Source organism: Mastigoproctus giganteus, chromosome 3, assembly GCF_048544385.1.
Source record: "Mastigoproctus giganteus isolate SK-2022 chromosome 3, ASM4854438v1, whole genome shotgun sequence".
NCBI lineage: Eukaryota > Metazoa > Arthropoda > Arachnida > Uropygi > Thelyphonidae > Mastigoproctus > Mastigoproctus giganteus.
This window is the reverse complement of record NC_143577.1, coordinates 4,468,823-4,491,075: the sequence shown is the minus strand read 5'-3', so window position 1 is coordinate 4,491,075 and position 22,253 is coordinate 4,468,823. Positions and strand designations below refer to the sequence as shown.

Genomic DNA, 22,253 nt, shown 5'->3' with positions numbered 1-22,253 from the left:
TTTGTGATGTTTTGTTTCCGATCACCTTTTTTTCACTTTCTTCAGGAGGACTTCGGCTACAACGCAGTGTGTAAACTCCAATACTTGGACAGGATCCTTATGGAAACTATGCGGCTCTACCCTCCTACGGTCACGTGAGTATCTCGATACGCTATGATTTCATTACTTCATGCGCGTGTGTGTGTAGGCGCGCGCGCTGAAGAGAATGAGAATGAAAGAGAAATTGAAGGAAAGAGTGACACGATGAATAAGAGTAACAGAGAAAGAAAGGAATAGTGGCTGAGAGAGAGAGAGAGGGAGAGAGAGAACGTTGTAGAAAGCGAATAATCTGAAGAGAATAGTGGCAGAAATGTCAGAGAGCAAAAAAAAACAGAGGTTAAGAGAGCGAGTGAGATACAGAGTTTAGTGAGATTGGTTAAGAGAAAGACAGTGTGAGATTCGTTAAAAGAAAGAGAGAGAGAGAGAGAGAGAGAGAGAGAGGTTAAGAGAGAGTGGAATAGGAAGAGCAAGAGACGAGACAGAGTTAACAGAAAGAGAACAAGAAACAGAGGGAAGAGAGAGAGACAGAAGTTAAGAGAAAGAGAGAAAGTGAGAGCGACAAAGGTTAAGAGAAAGGGAGAGAGAGAGAGAGAGAGAGAGAGAGAGAGAGAGAGAGAGAGAGAGAGAGAGAGAGAGAGAGAGGTTGAGAGAGATAGGGGTTAAGAGAGAGAAAGTAAGAGATACAGAACCTAAGAGAGAGAGAGAGAGAGAGAGAGAGAGGCAGAGGTTGAGAGAGATTGGTTATAGAGAAAGAGAGAGAGCAAGAGACAGAGATTAAGACAGAGAGAGAGAGAATTTGGAGGAAGAAAAAATGCAATAGAAGTTAAGAGACAAAGCGATGTTTCTAAGGAGTGAACGGTTAAAGGAAAAGAAAGTTTGAGAATTTAAGAGAAAAAGAGAGAAAGAACGGAAGTCAGTTTCAGTTAAATTCAACTGCTTGCTTCTCTTTCATCTGTTGTGTTTAAGCTCCTTCTCTTTACTTAAGCTCCTTCTCTTTCATCTGCTGTGTTTCATCTCCTTCTCTTTAATCCTTCTTTTCACTTAAGCTCCTTCTCTTTCCTCTGTTGTGTTTAAGCTCCTTCTCTTTAATCCTTCTCTTTACTTAAGCTCCTTCTCTTTCATCTGTTGTGTTTAAGCTCCTTCTCTTTAATCCTTCTCTTTACTTAAGCTCCTTCTCTTTCATCTGTTGTGTTTAAGCTCCTTCTCTTTAATCCTTCTCTTCACTTAAGCTCCTTCTCTTTCCTCTGTTGTGTTTTTTGCTCGTCATTTGCATGATCGAAGTACAGTAATTGGAAGAAATGTGCCGTCTACTTTGCACCAGGTTCATCGGAAGGGAGTGCGGGAAGGACCTTCACTACGGCAAGTTCATGATCCCGAAAGGAACCCACGTGCAGGCGGCGATCTGGGAGCTCCAACACGACCCGCACTACTGGAACGACCCCGAGGACTTCGACCCTGACAGGTGAGTCGGATGCTCTTAGGCGTTGCGCCCCCCGGTAAATGATCCGGAATCACTATTTTACGATCCGCAGTGAGAAGCGCGTGACCGCGTAGACAACGGCACTCTTCTTTTTGTATAATGCACTTTTCACTGCGCAGCAACCAAATTCGAACCTGACCTAATTAAAAATTCGAAACTTTAAAAGTTCGTGAACCCCGTGCAGCCACCCCCCACCCTACCCCACCTCACCCAACCCGCTAGCCTTTGCTTCTGCGTGCGCTGTCGCCATGGTTACGCCTTTCGTTACTTTTCGAATTTCTTCGATCGCAGGTTCGCCCCCGAGAACAAGTCGAAGATCACTCCGATGACGTTCCAGCCGTTCGGTGCGGGGCCCCGGAACTGCGTGGGGATGCGGTTCGCTCTGATGGAGATCAAAATGACCTTGGCGAGACTCCTTCGATCCTATAGACTAGTGGCGAGCCACCACGAAAAACTGGTGAGTGATCCGGAGAAGTCTGGGGTGGGGTGGGGTGGGGGCTGTTGGAGTTAGTTTCTTGCACCTTTCCCCGGAAGAAAACTAACTCCAATATTTTATAAGAAATATTCTGATGTTTTCTAAGTAAATGACGCATCTTGCTGAATTTCAGATTTCCCCCATAAGTTTTGTAAACAATTTTTAGATTTTGGGAGACTGTTGTTGATTGGAGCAATCTGTTAGAACACCAAAGCCGAGTGGTCAGGCACGAGGGTTATCTGAGTGACCGCGGTTCAAGCCTGCATGACTACTAAATACGGCGCTGTTTCGTGTATTCTCTTATCTTGTGAACGCCTCTGACCGCGTGGTCCTCCCAGAATTTTTTTTTATTTATTTATTTATTCTTCCTATAATGGTGGCCCTACAACAGAGGGGACTGTGGGAGTGGGATTTACAAGAGTGATAAACTGATGAGATTATAAAATTATAAAAAACGCCAGTAGTTTCAGTGCGAAGAAGGAACTGATAAGGATATACACGAAACGTTAAAAAGAAGGGCAGACCGAAGATCGGAAAGTATTTGCTGATGAGATTATCGTCTGAAATATCTGTTAAATCCACTTCAGAAGCCGCAAGGTCTCCTTCAAAAGCTCGGGGTCGTAGACATTTAATTAAGGATGGTTGCTAAGAATTTTATCTCAGTACTCGAGGAAAAAACAATAGGATTCGTTTCATCTGGGTTGGTTGAAATCCAGTACACTTAAATATGTGCAAAATGGGCACGTTTGTAACCGACAGGAGACATCGAACAGGAGACGTTGAGGCACTTAAAGGCGAATCGAATCGCCTTTAAGTGCCTCAACGACAAAACCCACTCGAATTAAAGAAACACGCGAGCAGATCCAGCATACAAATACCAAGTTAATTTTAAACAGAAAGGCGCTTCTTCTAAACGGTTGGGAAGTCAAATTTGGATGGGCAAAACGAAGAACATGGTTAGGCCACTTTTCGGCACCGAAACGTTTCACATCTATCCTACAGCCATCCAGTTTAAGTCCCCGTGTGTGGGGAGGGGGAAGGTTGCGTTGTGCGAGAAAGAGTAAGGATATATCCAGAATTTAGGTGACTTCAAGATCTCGGGTGACTTCAAGATGTCGGAGTTCCATCTGGGTTTGAAAGGTGGTATTGCTAAGTTCCATTGCTTTCTCTACCCCTGAGACAGCGGACGGAGGTAGATCAGCAGTACTGAAGAAGAGAACGGTTCACCAGAATTGAGTTACAGCCTGGAGCCCACGCTGTAGTAAACAGTCCTTTTGTTCCAAGAAACAGCCTCGCTTCTACCAAATTGGGACTGGTCAAACAATTTATATCCTCAAGATAGCAACTTAGATTGTACAATATACCATTTATGTTTCCAAAATTGGAAACTTGATCGAAAATTACGAAAAAATAGGACAGAGGAAAACAAGTTGGAATAGTTGCGCTACACAGACACGTGCACTAACATGTAGCGCAGTTGGTATTATCACCATCCTCCCCACATCGGGTGCTAAAGACTTGAGTTCGAATTCCGTAGCGAGAAATTTTTATGGGTCTTTTTCCCAACGTGGCTGAGTTAGCTGGTCTCAGGCGAGGGTAGCATGGTTTTTCCCTCTGTGAAACTCGGATTTTTCGTCCAGCAAAGAGCAGATACACAACAAAACACGCGCAATTTACAGACATATTATGTACTGCGCAATACGGCCTAAGTTGCTGATGCGCCTAAAATCTTACAACTCACACGTAGGCAGCGAAAATCCTTTGTTGACTACGTGGGAGTTAATCCTCCCTTAAAAATCTTGTATGTGGTACAGTAATCCGGGATAAATGTGATCTTAAAAAGCAATTAGGGCTTTATCCTAACGAAGTGGGCAGTAAGTGCATATATCGGTAATAGTTCTGTATTTTAATGTATACTAGGGGACTTCGCCCCCTGCTCGCTGCGCTCGCTTCTTTTGATAAAATAAAATAAAATATTTACAGAAGCTTTCGACACTATGTGTGTCTCTTCCTCAGCTATGCGTACATAAATATGTTAAGTATGGAAATCAAGAATGGTACCGCGTGGTCATGCTAGGTAAACAAAGAGCGTGCACGGGGTTTATCTAGCGTGACCACGCTAAAACATTGTTTTACCACAGTAATACGAGCTTCTGTTACGTATTTTAGTATTTGTTACGTATTACCACGTAACCCACATCCCTCTTCTCCCATTGGCTGAATAAATATCACTAGGAGGAAAATTATTTTAATGTGCAGAAAGATTAGTTTAGTGCGAAATTTTGGTTAAGAAATTCTAGTCCCGTCTTTGAACACAAACTTTAAAACTTTAAAATGAATAAACGCAAATTAAAAGAAAAAGAAAGAGAGTAAGAAGTTAAAATAAATTGAGGAGAATGACAAAAGAGAGGGGCTAAGAGAAAGCAACAGAAGAGATCATAAGAGAAAGCAAACGAGCGAGCTTGAGAGAAAGCAGTGGATTAACAGCAACAGGAAGAAAAAGGTTGTTTGAAGGGTACATGACAGGGGTTAAGAAGGAAAAAAGAGAGAGGGATTAAGAGAAAGTAAAAAGTAAGAGAGGGAGTTAAGAGGAGGTAAAGAGGAGTTAGGAGGAAGGTAGTGGTAATGTTAGGGGAGGAGCGAGAGAGATGGGGTTAAGATAGTAAGAGAAGAGTAATTGAAAGTGAGGGGGGGGTGAGTTAATAAACGCACTGTGAAGGAAAGTGGGTTTAGGAGAAATCGGGGAAGAGGAACTGGAGTAAGTGAAGTAAAAAGCTTGAAAAGGAGAGGGTCTTATAGACAGAGATTAAGAGGAATGGATGCGACCGGTTGGACAGTCTGATATTCAAGCCTATCGAAAGTAAACGCAAAGCCGGGTTGAATATTCCAGCTAACTTGATATTTCGATATTTGTTGATTTGTTTTTGCACCAAAACAACTAAGGAGATGAAGCACCTGTGGTGAGCCTGAAACGGTGTATATTATATGGTCAGTTTGCCTGTTTTGGTAGAGGGGAGAAGGCGTCTGTTCAGGCGTCTCGCCAGAAACCGACTAATAACCACTGTGCTACCGGGATGGTTAACGAATATTCCGAGTAACGTGGGGTCTCGTGAACAAATATTCCATTAATTTTGGGGTCATTCTCACCTAATCCGAAGAACCAGTGGCATTCACTTTTCATTTCTAAAGCACAATTTATCGAAATCCTTTTATTTATGCAAATATCAAATAACTATTGTAAATGTTTCTGTGGATCAATACTGTCATTGTATATATTTATATTTTGTAAGTACCCGTTTTGCACCCTTCTAGCTCGCACGCTGTTCAGTTGTTTCTTCTTCTTACAGGGGGAAGTTCAAGTGGATTACAACATCCTCACTACCAACCCCAGGGACGATATTTACGTGACTGCAGTGCGGATCTGAGCATCGATGTCGACCATCATTCTGACGACGAGGGTCGATCTGTAAGGACCTTCCTCAGACCTTTGGCCTGTGACCTTTGTACATAGCGATGTAAATCGAAGCGACCTTTTTGTATTAATAAAAAAGCTGATTCCGAGTGTCGTCTTTATACTGCCACTGACATCCACTCCATTAATTCATTTTTAATACGCGCAACGTGGAACAACCAACTGAGATGTCCGAGATTGCGCATAACAATAAGATGAATGATTAAGAATAAAACCCTTCTTGAATAACACCCCAAATCCTGGCACGAATAGCGGGCACTTGTTATCTCGGTGTTTGAAGATAATCTTTAAAACATCTCTGAAATTATCTGAAAGGGGAAAGGGAGGAGGGAAGCGATCTATTTCAACGCGACGAGGTCGAGGAAGAGTACAAAAACGACAGGTGTGAGTCGTATTGCTTCGTGTAAGATGAACACATTCCAGGAAATCCATAAAACTTAGTTTGCCAATGTTTTCTTCTGCTCCGTGTTGGGTTGCATTGTGTAAACCAATCCACCCCTTGCGAAAGCGAGTTGTTTCCCAATGTCGCGTGGGACGCCAACTCATTCTTCGGGTAGTTGGATCAGCTGGAAGTACGCGCTCATTAAAACAGCGACCTCTGTCATGGCAACCGATGGGGTGTTTTACCGTCCGCTGTTCTTCTGCGTCGTGTTCGGAGTGACAGTGACCTCGGTAAGTATATCTCGCATTCAGGGATTCTATGGGGGCTTACCTATACCTATTTCTCTTTTTGGGGGGGGTTCTATCGTCAGAATGCAATTCTCGAATGTCATGCGTATGCTGATAGGGATTCGACAGCAAGATAGAAACAATGACAGTGTTGTGGATTAGTGCCAAGGGATCTCAGTCCATCAGTGTATCACATGTGTTCTGCGGTCAGTTTGTTTGCGAGGTGTAAAGTTCTACGATAGTTGCACAATATATTCCTGGTTCTATCGATCGCAAGTATATCTGGATTTTCGTCAGATCTGCTTCTGGATCCGGTGGCGAGTTAGAAACCTGTCGTTATAAAAGAGTCCGTCAAGTTCAGAAATTGACTCGGTGACCTAACCCGGCTCATAACTAAAATTTTAAATTTAGTTATGAGTCCATAATAACCCTAAATTGGATAAAACGAAACTAAGGTGCTTCTTTGTAACTGTTAACTGGTCTTCATGTGAGCTGTGACTATTAATCGATTGTGAAATGAAGTTTTACCATCAATTAATAACCATAAGTTCCAAAGTGTCAAGACGAAATCAATGGAAAGTCTCGCATCCAATCAAGGCGCGAATCAAAGGTTGCCCCTAACATATCAGGAAGTTGCCACCGTAGAGGAGGAACAAAGTCAATTCCGATTTAATTATTTTATTCCCAGCAGTGTAATCCATGTCCCTTCTATTCGAGAACTACAAGTCCTCGAATGTACTGTTTCGCTGGAATTATTCATGTAGGGAAACTCCTTTGTTTCCCCCATTTACAGCTTATCCTTTACGTTTTAAAAGGGAAGAAACCTAAAATCCTAGAAATTCAGGATATGAATATAGCATGTAGCAATTGACTTGTATTCAAATTTGGAATCACAGCGAATGACTGCAGTCATTCGCTGTGATTCCAAACTTTTAGGCAGGAGTGTACCTGACTGAGTCCATGTTGTCTTCAAATGGAAGTCAAGTTTAAAATAAGGAGATCAGTTCCATCCACTCTCAGTATAATTTGTTTACCTCGTGGTAATTGGGTATTAAGGTCAGCGATAAAATGATGTAATGATGTCTTGTTGAAGAAGAAGTTGCAATGACTAGCGTCAGGAGATAAAAACAAGATTTCCAGGGGTAAATGTAGGTTATGTAACTAGTAGTAATCAACAAGAAGTAAAAAAGTCAAGTGATCATAATTTCTTTTATTCGAGTGAATAGTGATGAAAGAGGGATCCGCATTAAGTTTTTCAGTTTTCAGTCCTGAGAAAATTTATTGGGATTTTTTTATTTTCATTATTTCTCACACAAGTTCAACGCAGGCCTTAAAACTCAGGTGAGAAAGTTAAGATAACACGATGGAATTTATTCAAAACTTTGCAAGCTGAATGAAACAGAGTGAACAGTGATTTCTTACAGATAAATGGATCAATCATATAATTAGATGGATGTTTATTTATTACCTGCAGAATTCGGAGAAAGTGAATAATGAGTACGGGGCAATCAGAAATAAGCTTCATGACGAGAATTTATGCGGGGTGTACAGAAACGTACACTACTCTCCAAATATATCGGGATACCCTGTTTTTTCATAGTCCACTTTACCTTCCCTGTTCTCCAGGAGAAATAGAAGACCGCTACAATGCATCGTTGGTTGAAATTCTGGAGAGGAGAACAGATTATATCATAGCAGTCAAAGGAGGGGACAGTTCCGACGTGTCATTCTTCAGTTGCTATGATATTATTATGAAACCGAAGTGCATCCGGATATTCTTTGGAGGGTAGTGTAGAAGAAGAAGAAAATCTTTATTGTACAGTAAAGATACAATACAATAATGCGCCCCTCACAGCCAGGAGGCCAGGGGCTTGATAAGTGTAAAGTGTAAAGTGTATTCGTGTCAAACGGCACCAGGGGTTTTCCCCCATCTCCGCGTAGTATACATTGTCATGTGAAACAGAACACTGTTGAGGCCAGAGATTTAAAAGTGTGTGGATATTGTACATGTGTACTGTCGTGTACCGTTGTTCATCTGGTCATTTAGCCGCTGGACCCCTACTGAGGCCCAACGTTGCCCACACTTGGCCCCGTGGAGGCAGACCAGGTACACCAGTTTTACAATTATTTACTCTGGCAGGCCCTGCCACCTAATTTCCTGAGATTTCAGTGGCTAGGACCTATGTAAAAAAAAAAAAAAAAAAAAAAAAATGGGGTAGACGCTAGAGGTTTAGGTAAGGCCGAGATAGGTTTTAAATGAAGGTTAGGTTAATTTTTCACATTGAAGTTTAGCTGCTTGCAGTGGGACATTCACGGTCGGTAAAGGTAGAGTGGGGGAAGACTGAAGATTGGGGGGAACAGATAGAAGTATGGGAACGAAAGAGAAGGCGATCCCAGGAGTGTCAGTGGAGCAAGCCCCACCAGGGAGGAAAGGGGGGGGACAGGGGAGGGGATGAGACAGAGGCCTATCTCTTCCCCTTCCCTGCCTAGGGATGGGGTTTTAAAAGTGAACTGGGCAAAGGTGCCCAGTTTAGAACGCCAGGCGGCGTGCTGAAGCAGAGCTGCTGTGGTCATGTGGTCCAGTCATTGCGTCGCACATGGGAGAAAGAGTCCCGTCCAGAGAGAGATCATTGTCTAGTAGGAGTCCGCATATATGGTGTCGGATCGTCTATCATTTGCAATGGATGTTCAATCCTAGGAGACAGGGAGAGTGAGGTCCCACCATAACGGCCATAGTCTGGTTCAGTTTGGATGCTCATCTGCAGGGAGCCCTGGGCTAATGGCGTGCATTATTGATTGCAATTTGTGTTCTCCTTCTTGCAAATAAGTCTTGTGCAAATTTGGCGAGCGCACTATATTCATCGAAGCTGTCCAGGAGATGGTGTTCCTGGTCCTGAGGTAAGTAAGTTAGTCTGGTGATTAAGATTCCGCGTAGGTCGTCGTACAGTGGACATTGGTGCATCAAATGTTGCCAGCTCTCGCGTTCCCCACATGGACAATGTGGGTCCTCCACAAGCCGAAAGGCTGCAAGTTTTTCATTGAAAGGGCCGTGACCCGTCAGGAGGTAAGTGGAGTGCAGTCCTGGGTGGAGCCAAGGCGGTGATTTAGGGTACACTTTGTGTATTTCCGGAAAAAATTTCCTTGTCACTTCTCCTTTGGTACTGTTTGTCCAGCGGGTTTGCCACTCTTGCTTTAGATGCCCTAATAATCGGGTTTTTTCTGTCTTTCTGTCATTTGTAAGTTCGATGGTGTACCCCATGAATGTGACGGGCATCCCTTTAGATAGGTAGTATGACAGGCCACACCTGACAATCTCCAGGTCCAGCGGGAGAACCCCTGCCAGCACCTGGAGCGCATGCGTACTGACAGTCCTGCATGCGCGGGTTATTGTTAGAAGGATTGATCTCTGGATTGAATCAAGAATTCTTTTATTTACGGCCATGGCTGTCTTGTGGAACCAGATTGGAGCAGCATATGAGATTGCTGGTATAAATGTAGCCTTATAGTAGAGAGAGAGTGTTCGCTTTTTCAGGCCCCAGTCACGCCTTGTAACACGGGCTACCAGTGCAGAGTAGTTTCTAATTTTTATTCTTAGTTGCTTGAGATGAGGTTGGAAGGAGAGATTGTTGTCAAGGATGACACCTAGATATTTCATTTGGGTGGTAAACTTTATCGTTTTTCCTTTTATTTTAATTTGCGGGGTCTTCTGATATTTAATGATCCTTTGAGAAGGATCGACGTTGTTTTTGTCGGTTCAATTTGTAGGAAGTTTTCTTCCGCCCATTGTTGTAGGATCTCTAGGGCATGGTTTGCCTGTATCTCCAGTTGGGCCCTGGAGTCTGCAGCCACCATCAGTGCAAGGTCATCTGCGAAGGCTTGACACTTTACTTCCCCCAAGTTGGTGTCAAGGAAGTCGTCGAAGACTATATTCCAAAGCAGGGGGCCAAGAACGGACCCCTGCGGGCATCCTCTATGGATATTTCTTGTTATCCTTTGGAAGGGCGCTATGACTTCAATTCTTCTTTGGGACAGGTAAGCTTTGATAGTATTGTAAAGGTTTATGGGCGTATGAGCTTTGCGGAGTCTGCCAAGGACGCTTGGCCACCAGAGAGAGTCAAACGCCCTAGCAAAATCCACAGCGATCACCAGGAAATATTTACTTTGGCATGAATTGGCAGTATTTATAAGGTTCCTGATGGCTTCGATTGTTGACAGTCCCGGCCTGAAGCCATATTGGTTTGCTGCCTCTAGGTTTGCTATGGAGTAATACTGTTGAATCCGCTTGTATAAAAGTCTTTCATAGAGCTTGCTCAAGACCGACAGCAAAGCAATGGGCCGATAGGAGGTCGGAAGAGTTGGGTTTCTGTTAGGATTTTTTAGGATTAATTTTGTATTGGCAATTTTCCAGTCCTTGGGGAAGTACCCCTGTTTCAGACAACAGTTATAGAGTCGAAGTAGGAGTCCTGGTGTTAAATCCACAACACGCTTAATGATTTCCGGTTCAAGCATATCCTTGCCCGGGCATTTTCTAGTTTTTATCTGCGCAGCAGCGCTCTGAAGCTCTTCCTGTGTGAACGGCTGTTCCTGGTTGTCAGTGGCGTAGTCATCGTTTTCTTTACAAAGCCTGCATTGTGCTTGGGACTGCGGGTAAACCTGCTCCTTGAAGATCGAGTTGAGGATGTTTTCAATCGACTGCTCCCACGATGTTGTAAGCAGTCCCTGCGGTGTTCTGGTAGTAGTAAGGATTTCCCCCCTGGGGAGTTTGTTGGTGGTAACTTTATATACCACCCCCCAGGGATCTGTGTTTCCCATGTTGGAGACGAGTTGCTCCCAGGAGTTTCGTTTGCTTCTTCTGATCGAGTCCGTATACAAGTTTCTGGCAGCCTTGTAGCGCTGTCTCATGACTTCTACTTCAGCTTCTGGCCAAGAGCGCCGGGCTCTTTGAAATTCTTTCCTGCGCATGATGACCTCCTTCCGCAGTGACTGCAGATCCCGATTCCACCAAGGCACTGCCCCTGGGGATGGAATTTTCTTCTTAATTGCTATCTTGCTGACTTTGGTGATGAGTTCCGTAATCTTTCGTTGAAGGAGGTCCGGATCCTCTTCCAGCATCAGGTCCTGCTCTCCAGCATTTACTGCTGTGAGGAGCTTCTCAGCAAACAGATTCCAGTCTGCCTTGTTTATTGCATATCGGTTGTCCAGTTGTCTTGGGATCTGAGTTCTGGTTAGTGTCCTAGAGATTTTCAGCGTGATGACACGGTGATCGGAGGTTGTCCAGGAGTTTTCTACCCTCCAGTCAGAGACGTGGGCGGCCGTGTTGGTGGACGCAAGTGAGATATCAATTGTTGCTTCCCACAGTGTATTGCAAAAGGTGGGGAGTTGGTGCGGCTGGTTGAGTATGGCTAGGGGTGACCCCGCAAGGAAGTTTTCCAAGAGCTGGCCATTATTTGTTCCTCTTCTATCTTCGGTTGCACTATGCCAGGCAGGCGAGCGGCAATTGACATCTGCTCCGACGATGATTTTCTGGTTTGGAAGGACATCCAAGAGGTGTTGAAGGTAGTTTATGGCAAAAGTGATTTCTACCCCCGGTCTACAATATAAGGAGACCACATAGAAGGAACCTATGGGTGTGATTACGTGGGCGCAAGCTGCCCAGGTCGTACATAACTGTGTCACTTTGGTGGCTGTTATATTAGGATTCCTGATGAGCACCGCCGCCCAGGGAGTGTCTTCATCACACTGAATGGTCTTGTAAGTCAAAGGGTACCCCTTTACCTTTTTTGCGTTGGAATATGGCTCTTGGACAATAATTATATCGGCATTTTCCTCGTCGGCCTTCACTCTGAGCTGGTCAGCCACTGCTCTGGCCCGCTGTGCGTTGTGCTGAAAGATTTTGATTTCCGTGGTATTGAATTGTTTTGGCCTAGTTCCCATAATCGGTCCTGCTCTGGTACATACTCTTGGCTTTTGTATACGACGGGCACTTAGGATCTCTTATGGAATGATTGCTATTCATTTTCGCTGCCTTGCAGTTCGCACAGACGGGTTCTTTGGACTTGTTTGGGCAGCTATTAAAGTTGTGCCCTTTGTCGGAGCAGTGGCCGCATGTTGTTGTTGTTTGAACACAGGTGTGGGAAGTGTGGCCGAACCTGCAGCATTTAAAGCATTTGGGAACGATCACATGTTCCCTGAAGCGGTGACAGCTCCACTCGATGTATATTCTCGTTTGGGTTTTTATCGCTTGCCAGGCCTCCGGGGAGAACTCTACAATCCAGTTATTGGCGTTTCTGTCTTTAGGCTTGGTCGCGTATTTTGGAATTACTGACCTTTGCGGGTTTTGGTCGGGGAGCCGATCCCGAAGGTTCCTTGTAAAGATTTCCTCTGTTAGTTGTTGTGGGGTAATATTTTTTCCAACGTCAAAAATAATGGCAGTTGGTCCCCTTCTCTTTGGCAGCTCTGCAGTTAAGCCTAAAGTCGCGATTTTAGGATTCCCTAATATACCTTGTATTTCTTCTCTCGTCTCAGTTTCTATCGCTATTCCCGTACTTCTAATCTTCCTTATTGACTTGATTCGTGTTGTCTCGAAGTCGTCTTTCATTGATTCCATTACTTTAGTTTTAATTTCCTCACTGGTGGTTGCTGGTTCACTCTCCTTCGGTCTTAGGATGATCAAATTTGGCCGCTGGACAGGTGGTTTCTTTTTTGTTTGCGCTACATCTGCCGAGGGAGAGGGAGCGGCGGGTGTCCTCAGCGCAGCAGAGTAAGAGAGAGAGCGCTGTGGCATTTGCTTTTCTCTCCCTTCCATGAAAGCTTCAAGCTTAGCTTTCGCCTTTTCTTGTTGGAGGTGTTCGTTCATTGCGATGGTTTCCAGTTTGTTCCAAAGGATTACTATGTCTCCTCTGACGGCCGTAGTGATCCTATTGTTGTTGTCTTTCATTATATTTTCCAGCTTGGTTCGAAGTATCGAGACCTGATCCAACACAGTATTTTTGTCAGTAGTGGGAGCTGGGAGAGGGCGAGCTGGAGTAGCAGGGGAGGCCTGCACATATCCGTCCAAGGATTCATTTGCAGCAGACGGGACACGGAGAACTGGAGTGGCAGTTTTTAAGCTAGAGGAGATAGCTGCAGTAGTCGAGTGAGCTGGTGTTGCGGGTGGGAGCTGAAAAACTGGAGTTGATGCAGGTGGAGCATTAGCAAGGGACTCCAGGATGGAAGCAGCCACTGGTGCGGACATGATAAAGTCCAGTTCACCCGTGAAGGACTGGTCCGGTTGAGTAGCACCAGGGCTGCTGTTTCTCTGTCTTGTCAAGGGATTATTAGTAAGTTCTCCTAGGTTAGTAACAGCTTCAGAATGGCTTCGTTTATCGAGCTCGGTGGAATACACCTGGCTGTTACTGACATGACGCCTTCTACTATTCTGCAGTGGGCAAGGTGGCGTCAAGTGGGAGTCAAGCAGCAGTTTGGGAGGGGAATCCACGGCTGAGTGGGAAGGGATCCCTTGCCCATTCGCCGGCTTTTTTTCTCGGCAGCAGCATGCAATGAATTTCGCGCGAGCTGCGCTTGATAATTTTTTCAGGCTTATATAAGAGAGACCCGAGCAGCTCTGGCAAATTTGGAATTTGCATTTGGAGCATTTGATGTATGCACCTTTGTTTTCTTCGTTGGTTTCTTTTTTGCAAATTCTGCAGATATTTGCATTTTTAAAACTATTCGCCCCTTCCATAATAAACAAAACAACTGTACGTGAAGACTACGATTTGGTAGTTACACAAAACTTAAGCCTGTTAGTCGCTGCAGCGAAACAAAGCTTTCTCCAATTGTGAACGGGACCTCCTGCTGTAGAGTATTGCCGCAGGCAGGGAGGTGACACGAAACGGAGAGAGAGCGAAGGGAAAATGTTATTGGTCAGCGAAGCTAGTGTCCACTAACTGCAAATTATGCTATACTGTACAAGAATAACTACAAGCTAGTGTCCATCTTGAAGAAGTGCATTGTCCCAAGCCAAAAGGAGAAATATACAAAAAACTTAACTTTTGCTGGAGCAACGCAGCTGAAACTTCATACACGAGTAGACGGGCGTTCATCGATGGTTACTGGATCACTTGAATGGTTGAGCATTTAATATAATTCACTTAAGTTACTGTTTATTAAGAGCGCTAAACACACACGGTATACTAATAGGCGCCACCTGGCGGACCGAGACCAGGGGCTTGATAATGATATGGGGTAATATAAAAATATGTACAGTATAAAAATTTGTGCAGTATAAAAGATAACATAACAATTAAACACGTAGCATTCGCCATTCAATAGGTATGAGTATGTACATAGTTGTGAGGCAGACAGTACACCAAGGTATGTACTTTCATATGTACAAAGCACATATTTAAGCATATTCACACAAGTCAGAATATTTCACAGTGCCAAATTGATGTTCGGTATTGCATTTTCTTGTAAAACAATTCGTCGATTTGCCTGCGACGTGCCGTTATGCGCCTCATAGGAGATAGCAGATGGAGATATCGGTATGAGTCGACATCAGGGGCCAAACAAAAGGGGAACAAGTTCGGCCAACGAGCGCCTGTTATTGCGATCAGAAGCGAATTTCTGCAGGTCAACTCCGATCATTAGCAGGGCTTGTACTGTAGGAAGTACTTGTCCAGGTAGGAATCTGTCACTGATCTTCAGCCTGTTCCGTTGTAGCTGAAGAAGAGGGGTGGCTCGTAAAGACGGAAGTGGAACATGCCACTGGCATATATCCCAGAAGTCAGGGGAGTTAATTTTTCCAACCAGCATTTTGACTGTGGTCACAGTTCTCCTCATGCTGATTATTTGAGGCAGCCGCGGGATTTGGAGTTGGTCGGCCATGCTGGTGGTCCTCTGCTGGGGGGGAGTCGATGTTTGTGGGTTGCCCACTTCAATATCCAGTATTCATTGGCGAAAATGGGCTTCATGAGAGAAGGTACTGCGGATGCCCATATTTCAGAGGCATACAGAAAGGTAGGATACACAACGGTTTCCAGATATCTGATTGTGGTTCTTGCATCTGTATTTATTCAAGAAGAGATAGTGAATCAGTAATGGAGTTTATACTGTAAACGAAAGGGATCTGCGGAGGTAGTATTGATTTAGTAACGGTAGAAAAGGAATTCATAGTTTCGCTGGAGAAAAGAAAAGCGATTTCGAAAGCCCAAAGAATTTGAATTGAATTCAGTCCAGTCTATAGAAAAGTACTGCTGTTGTTTCAGACTGTTCAGGAACAGAGTGGGAGAAATTACAGAATCCATTTCAAAAGAACAGTGTTCATGGAAGCGACTAAAGAAAAGGCATGTGGCAGAAACTGAACATTCACGAGACGAAGTGGACCGACTTTGTAAGAGACTGATCATTACTTAACATAACTACCCTCTTTTCAATGGAGCCCAGAAACCTGAGAGGTTTGGGGGACATCACCCCATACGCGGAAAAATTATCCATGGCAAGGCGGACCAGAGATTTGTAAAGAGTGAGTAGTCCTTTTGAAAAAAAGTATTACAGAGAGCAAAAGAAAAAATCCAGTTTTTAGATGCAGAGGAAGCAATATTTGTGATATGCTAATACCAAGAGAGGGTAGAAGGCAAGAATTGTGATATCATGCTGTGTCATCGAAGATGAACAAAGGAGCAGTAAACTCTTTTTTTTTTTTTTTCTTCTGAGAAATAAGACACGACTGAGTTTTAGATTGGAATTAACTCTTTCGCTCTCGGCATTACTTTTCTTCAAAACAAGTACTCACTCTTTAAAATCTCTGGTGCGCCTTGGAATAATTTTCTTTCGGTCCATTGGACAATTATAGATCAGCATTTAAGAAAGTTGTAATGGACATTCCAAAGTTTGTAGCACTTTGTACAGAGCAGTGTGAGTGTGTGTGTGTGTGAACAACCAATAAACTAAAGTTATCCGTAACTTTATTATGGCTATAATAGCTGACTGGTGTCACTCTGTTTGTCTATTTGCTGGACGAAAACCTGAGTTTTCGTCCAGCAAACAGAAAAGAGAACTGGCAATGAAGCTATACAACCCTCGCCCCAAACTGATTACATCATCATGTTGTAAAATAAAGCTGAGAAACGTTCCTCCGTCAAGACTGAACTCGAACCCTCACTGTGTTACCCGAGAGAATGAGGGGCTTGTTGAACTGGAAGGTGGAACGAGGTATGAGTATTAGTCGTGACAAATAATGCCAATAAAGCAAGTTTATACAGCATCAGCCAAAAAAAAAAAAATAAATAAATAAAAAATAAAATTCTCATTTCATCTATCCATCCCATCCAACATTTTCATTCATTTTTTTTTCATTCATTTATTAATTACACACAATATACAATCTGAAGATTATGTACATCAAAGTAGCATCATTATGTACATCATGATGCAGTAACAAAAGAACTGGATGCAAGGAATAACTTTGATATCATATATTTGGATCTTAGAGAGGCTTTTGATACTGTTGCACATGGAAGACTGCTACACAAATTGGAGCAATGTGGCATTGGAAGCAAATTGCTGCTATGGATAAAAGGATGGTTGAGGGGGAGAAGACAGAGAGTAGTATTGAATGGACACTGCTTACCCTGGACTAATGTTATTAGTGGAGTCCCTCAGGGTTCAGTGTTGGGTCCATTATTGTTTTCGGTATTTATAAATGATATTGATGATGGTATATCAGGCTTAATGTCGAAGTTTGCAGATGATACAAAGGTTGGCAGGGTTGTTAATGACACCAATAACAGTACACCGCTGCAACAGGATCTGGGAAGGTTGAGCAGATGGGCTGAGAGGTGGCAAATGAAGTTTAACGTTGACAAATGTAAAGTACTACATATGGGAAGCAGCAACCCCAGTGGTAGTACACTGACAGTGGTAGAGAATGAAAGGGATCTGGGGGTGGTTCTGCAGGTAGATATGAAGTTCTCTGAGCAGTGCAGACGGGCTGCAAGAGTAGCTCATGGTGTATTGTCAATGATATATAGGAATTTTTCTAGCAGGGATAAGGAGGATTATTCCCTTGTATAAGGCAATAGTCAGGCCACACCTAGAGTACTGTATACAGGTCTGGAGGCCTCATTTATTTCAATCAGGATGTAGAGCTGCTGGAACGAGTACAGAGAAGGGCAACAAGATTAGTGAATGGAACAAAGGGTTTGCTCTTACGAACAAAGGCTTAGGTTTTGCAGATTACAGTGTCCGGAGACTAGGCACCGGCGAGGTGATCTGATAGAGGTGTATAAAGCCTTGAATGGTTTGAGCATGCTCAATGCTGATGGGATTCTGCCTCTTGCTCAGAATAATCACCCGAGAGGGCATAAATTCAAATTGAGGAAAGACAGATATAGGATAGATGTGTGGAAATTTGCCTTTAGCCAGCGGGTAGTTGGTTTGCGGAATAGACTTCCATTCCTTGTTGTTGAAGTTGATAGCCTAAACAAATTTAAGGCTCAGCTGGACGGGAATTTCGAACGAACAGAGGGGTGAAGTGGAAGTGTTTTTTTTTTTTTTTGGCTGATGCTGCATAAGCTTGCTTTCTTGCATCAAATGCCTCTACTAATGCTAATGCTAAGTATATACATGATTTATATACAAGATATATTTACACATAATTAGATGCTCTGTACATATCATTAAACACTCGTGTGTGTGTTCTTTAATCAGGGTAGCTCCCAGGCACAAACCCAACTCTACCTTGGGAACTTGTAAATATGTAGTCTTTACAAAGCAGGCCTGAAAAAGTTTGTTGAATTACCTGAGTCAGATTTCACTGTAGCGCAATTCGCGCATGAAATCCCGCAACAACTGGAGGTAGTGCAATACCAGTGAGTGCCAGAAATCCCGCTCCCCGGGTTGTCTTAGGCGAATTCCTCGCCATGGATCTGGGTGGTGTGGAGGCCCAGGCCTACGCAGATGACTTGGTCTTGACTATCGAGGCTGACAGCAGATCTTCCTTAGAAATGCAAACAAATGATGCCCTGCAAAAGCTAGTAGATTGGACGTAGCTACACTTGCTCAAACTAGCACCCTACAAGACAAAATCGGTGCTGCTAAAAGGTACGCTAGACTTAAGGAGACCACCACAAATTAAGATTGAGAACAAAACAGTTAAGCTGTGCGAACAGATTAAATACCTAGGAATAATCCTGGACAGAAAATTAAATTTCAAGCCACACCTAGAATATATTAAACAAAAGATAAGAAGATACGCGGCCCTCGTTGCTAGAGTCACTCGCAGGGACTGGGGACTCAGACGTACTACCCTGTCTCTGTACTACAAAGCTCTTTTCATCCCTGCCATCACATATGGCTCCCCTGTCTGGTAAGCGCGGGCGGCACTAGAAGTGAATAAACGGATCCTCGAAACCATTCAGAGGACCATCCTCCTTACCATGTCGAGAGCAACTAGAACGACTAGCATGGCTGCCCTCCAAGTCCTGATAGGAGTTCTGCCCCTGGATCTCAAAGCTACTCGCTGTGGTCTGCTCTACCATCTTGCCAGAAACATATCGGCTACAATGTATGACCTCACCACTGGCATCACTAATGACCGCAACTATGAGAAGAGAAGAATCACAGACCACCTCGTCCAGGTTTGGCAGAGGAGATGGAGCAACACAGAAAAAGGTGCAGTGACCAGAAGATTCCTCCCCACAGTCACCAAGCTGTACCCTAAGACGCCAGCGTGGTTTCACCCTGGTCGAAATACCACCTTCCTCCTTACAGGACACGGCCCGTTTAAAGCTAAACTTCACCAACTTGGCATCATAAATAACGCGGACTGTCCCTGTGGCAACCCGGAGTCCTGGAGACACTTAATGTTTGAGTGCGATTTGTATGACGACCTACGACTACGCCTAATAACGGCAATCCAATTATCCCAGATCACCAAGAACCCAGACTGCTAGACACTCAAGAGGACAAGGCATTCAGTCAATATGCCCAGGATCTATTTTCTAGAAGGAAAACAATGATAGAAATACACCAAAGGCAACCCGACTAGAAAGAATGCAGGAGGCCAAACAAGTAAAAAAAAAAAAAAAAAGACCTCAGAATACCACAGAAAGACAAGACTTTAGGATGATTTGGATGGCCTACTGTCGACCCAAAACTGCACTCCCTTGTGCGGTTTTTTTCAGGGAGGGTGGGGGGTATTTTGCTCTTCTCCTCTCCTCGCCTCCTCATATTTTCACTGTCGTGGGGCATGGGCATGCCCCACTGAAAATGGGAGCTACCTTCCTATCCGACCCCCTCTTCTTCCTATTTCATCTCCCCGTCTACACCCTCCCTCCCATCACTTTCTCTTGTACAGCGACTGCCCCACATGTCCAAATTAAATCACATGAAATTTTGCCCGACCTTTTAGGTTCTCTAGAAATAGTTCTTTCAGCGTAAAATCCCACGCTGCGCTTTCTAAATGCAATTTTACTTAAATCAATAGCGATAGCTCCAACCTTTATTTTAGGTCCTAGTCACCGAAATCCCAGGAAAGTAAGTGGCAGGACCTGCCAGAGTATAATTACTCTCTTGGTACACCCGGCTGGCGTCCCCGTCGCTAGGTATGGTAACGCCGGGTCCCACTGGGGGCCCGGCGGCCAACAGGCCGGATGAACAATGGGCACAACAAACTACATACCACATGGCCCATACATTATTTTTAAACCTCTGGCATAGACAGGGTACTGTCACTCGATACATAGAACATACGCGGAGATGGGAGAAATCCCCGGAGCCGTCAGACCCTCAACATACCTATAGCTATACCTATACCAGGGAGCCAGCAGGAAAAAAATAAATAAATAATACAACAATAATATTCAATAGTCTGGATGGCACAACTATAAACTTCAAAAATCACAGTTCGACTGAATATTTCCTCATTTGCTGTTCTACATGCACTGGAACTTCCAAACCCAATAAAGGTACTGTGTAGCAAATGTCCAACTATACACCATGGATAATAGAACCGTTAGAGCACCCGACGCAATGAATCAGGTCCAGCACCCCAGAATCCAGAAGGAAGTATTCATTATCACTGCACAAAAGACAACTAAGCAGAGCACCAGACCCAACACCATGAATCAGGTCCATCACTCCAGATGCTAGCCAGAGGTAGAAAGAAACCAATAGTTGAACGCAACGTTCTCCATAATCACAGACCCGACACAAGGAATCTGGTCCAACAAGAAACTCCATGAAGACAATCCAGTCACCAGGTCTGCTCCTCAAAGAAAGGCTCTAAGAACAGTTCTTCTTGCAAAAACAGCAGCTGAAAACTCCTGAAATGAATTAAAACAGTCGCGATTTGCAATAAGTAAATGTACTGTATCAAACGATAAGTCAGGAATATGTGCCATCAAAATCCGCCGTTGGTCTTCATACTCCCGACATAAAAAATTACACGCATCCAAGTCTCCTGTTCGCCACATGTACAGAAAGGATCTGTCTCCAAACTTCTCTCATGTAATTTGGCTCTAAGTGAGCCAGCCATGTCCTGTTAACAAAAAAGAAGTGTACATAGAAGGTGCAAACCAAGATGCCACGGTTTTTTGACATTGCATAGTTCACCCGGGGAATATATTTCCTCGTCACAGCTCCAACATCACCACTTTCCCATCTGGTCTGCCAGAATTCCAGTAATTTATTCCATATTCTTTGTTTTTCTTCTTTAATGTTATTCTCCAAATCGATTGTGATATCCAAAAACGTTAACCATACCCTTTCTCAATTTGTACAAAAAACCTCTGCAGACAATAAATAAATCCAATGGCATGGTACCAGCAATTACCTGTAGGGCTTTTGTGACGCTGTTCTAGGTACTTTCAGTAAAGTTAATAACATAGAGCGCTGAAGCGATAAAAGTTTCGATCGAATCCTAGTTTTAGTTACCACAGAAAACCAAGCAACAGCCCGCATATGCTTCTATCTGGAGAAAAATAGTCTTATAATACAACGACAACACCCTCTTATTCAACCCCCCACTCCTTACGAGAAATCCTAGCATTGGAGGCAGTAAAGTGTCTTACTTTTACATTCAGGTGTGAAACGTGGCAAAAAGGAAAGTTTGTCATCTATGATTAATCCCAAATACTTAGTTTTAGCCACATAAGGAATCTGAACTCCACCTAAAAGAACTCTTGGAGGTCTGCCGTAATCAAATTATTTCTTAAAAACCATAAAACATGAAACCATCCCATCCAACAGTTTGTCTAGTTCTTCCTTGAATTTAATAATAATAATATCTTTATTGAGGGCAGTGAATAGTTACTTGATTGCCTGATGCAATAATACCCACAACAGCGACAATTCTAGGGGTTTAACATGAAATAACTAATACAAGAAAAATTACATAAAACATATATTAGAACATAAAACGTATAACTACATATTTTTACATATAAAATTAATATTAACATAGGAATGAAGACACATGAAAAGCGATGAAAAGAGGATGGCAGTCACTCGGTTGAAGACGAAAGCTGTTCCCTGATGTTGCGTCTTCTGTACGATTTGTCCCTCTATGAACTTTTTGTAGTCCACATCCATCTCCTGGACATTGTGGAGCATCTCCATGGGCAGGAATCTATCTCCTATTCTGAGTCTCCACGCCACAGACTGCAGAGACGGGAGGGCTCTTAAGGGTTTCCGTGGGATCCTCCAATTGCACATCTGCCAAAATTTATTTAAGCTATCCACTTCCACAACGTCAGATAGAAGTTTATTCCAGCAATCAACCATCCGCTGGCTAAAGGCAAATTTCTACACATCTATTCTGCAACGATCTTTCCTCGATTTGAATTTCTGATTTCTCATGTGCCTAGTCTGAGCAGAAGAATGGATCGAGCTTGCTGACTCCATTCAAAGCCTTAAACTTCAAGAGGATCACCTCACAGGTGACGAATCCTATTGAGGTGTCTAGGCTCCGGACGCTGCAATTTACAGAATTGAAGCCTTTTTTGTTAAGACCCTCCTGTGTTCCGCCCACAAGTCTCATTGCCCGTCTCTGTGCTCGTTGTATCAGCTCTACATCCTTTCTAAATTGAAGTCTCCAGACCTGTACGCAGTATTCAAGATGTGGCCTGACCATTGCC

The 22,253-nt window shown here is 43.7% G+C and overlaps 1 protein-coding gene across 1 annotated transcript in view; it reads left to right on the top strand.

Annotated features, from left to right (window-relative positions):
• The window catches only part of LOC150087623 (cytochrome P450 3A6-like), a 28,417-nt gene extending 26,236 nt beyond the window's left edge, over nt 1–2,181 (top strand). Inside the window, exons 11-14 of the mRNA XM_090369831.1 lie at nt 46–134; nt 1,361–1,501; nt 1,811–1,976; nt 2,161–2,181. Coding sequence (XP_090225957.1) covers nt 46–134; nt 1,361–1,501; nt 1,811–1,976; nt 2,161–2,181 — 417 coding nt within the window. The remainder of the gene's footprint in view (nt 1–45; nt 135–1,360; nt 1,502–1,810; nt 1,977–2,160) is intronic.
• Nucleotides 2,182–22,253: the final 20,072 nt, after the last annotated feature.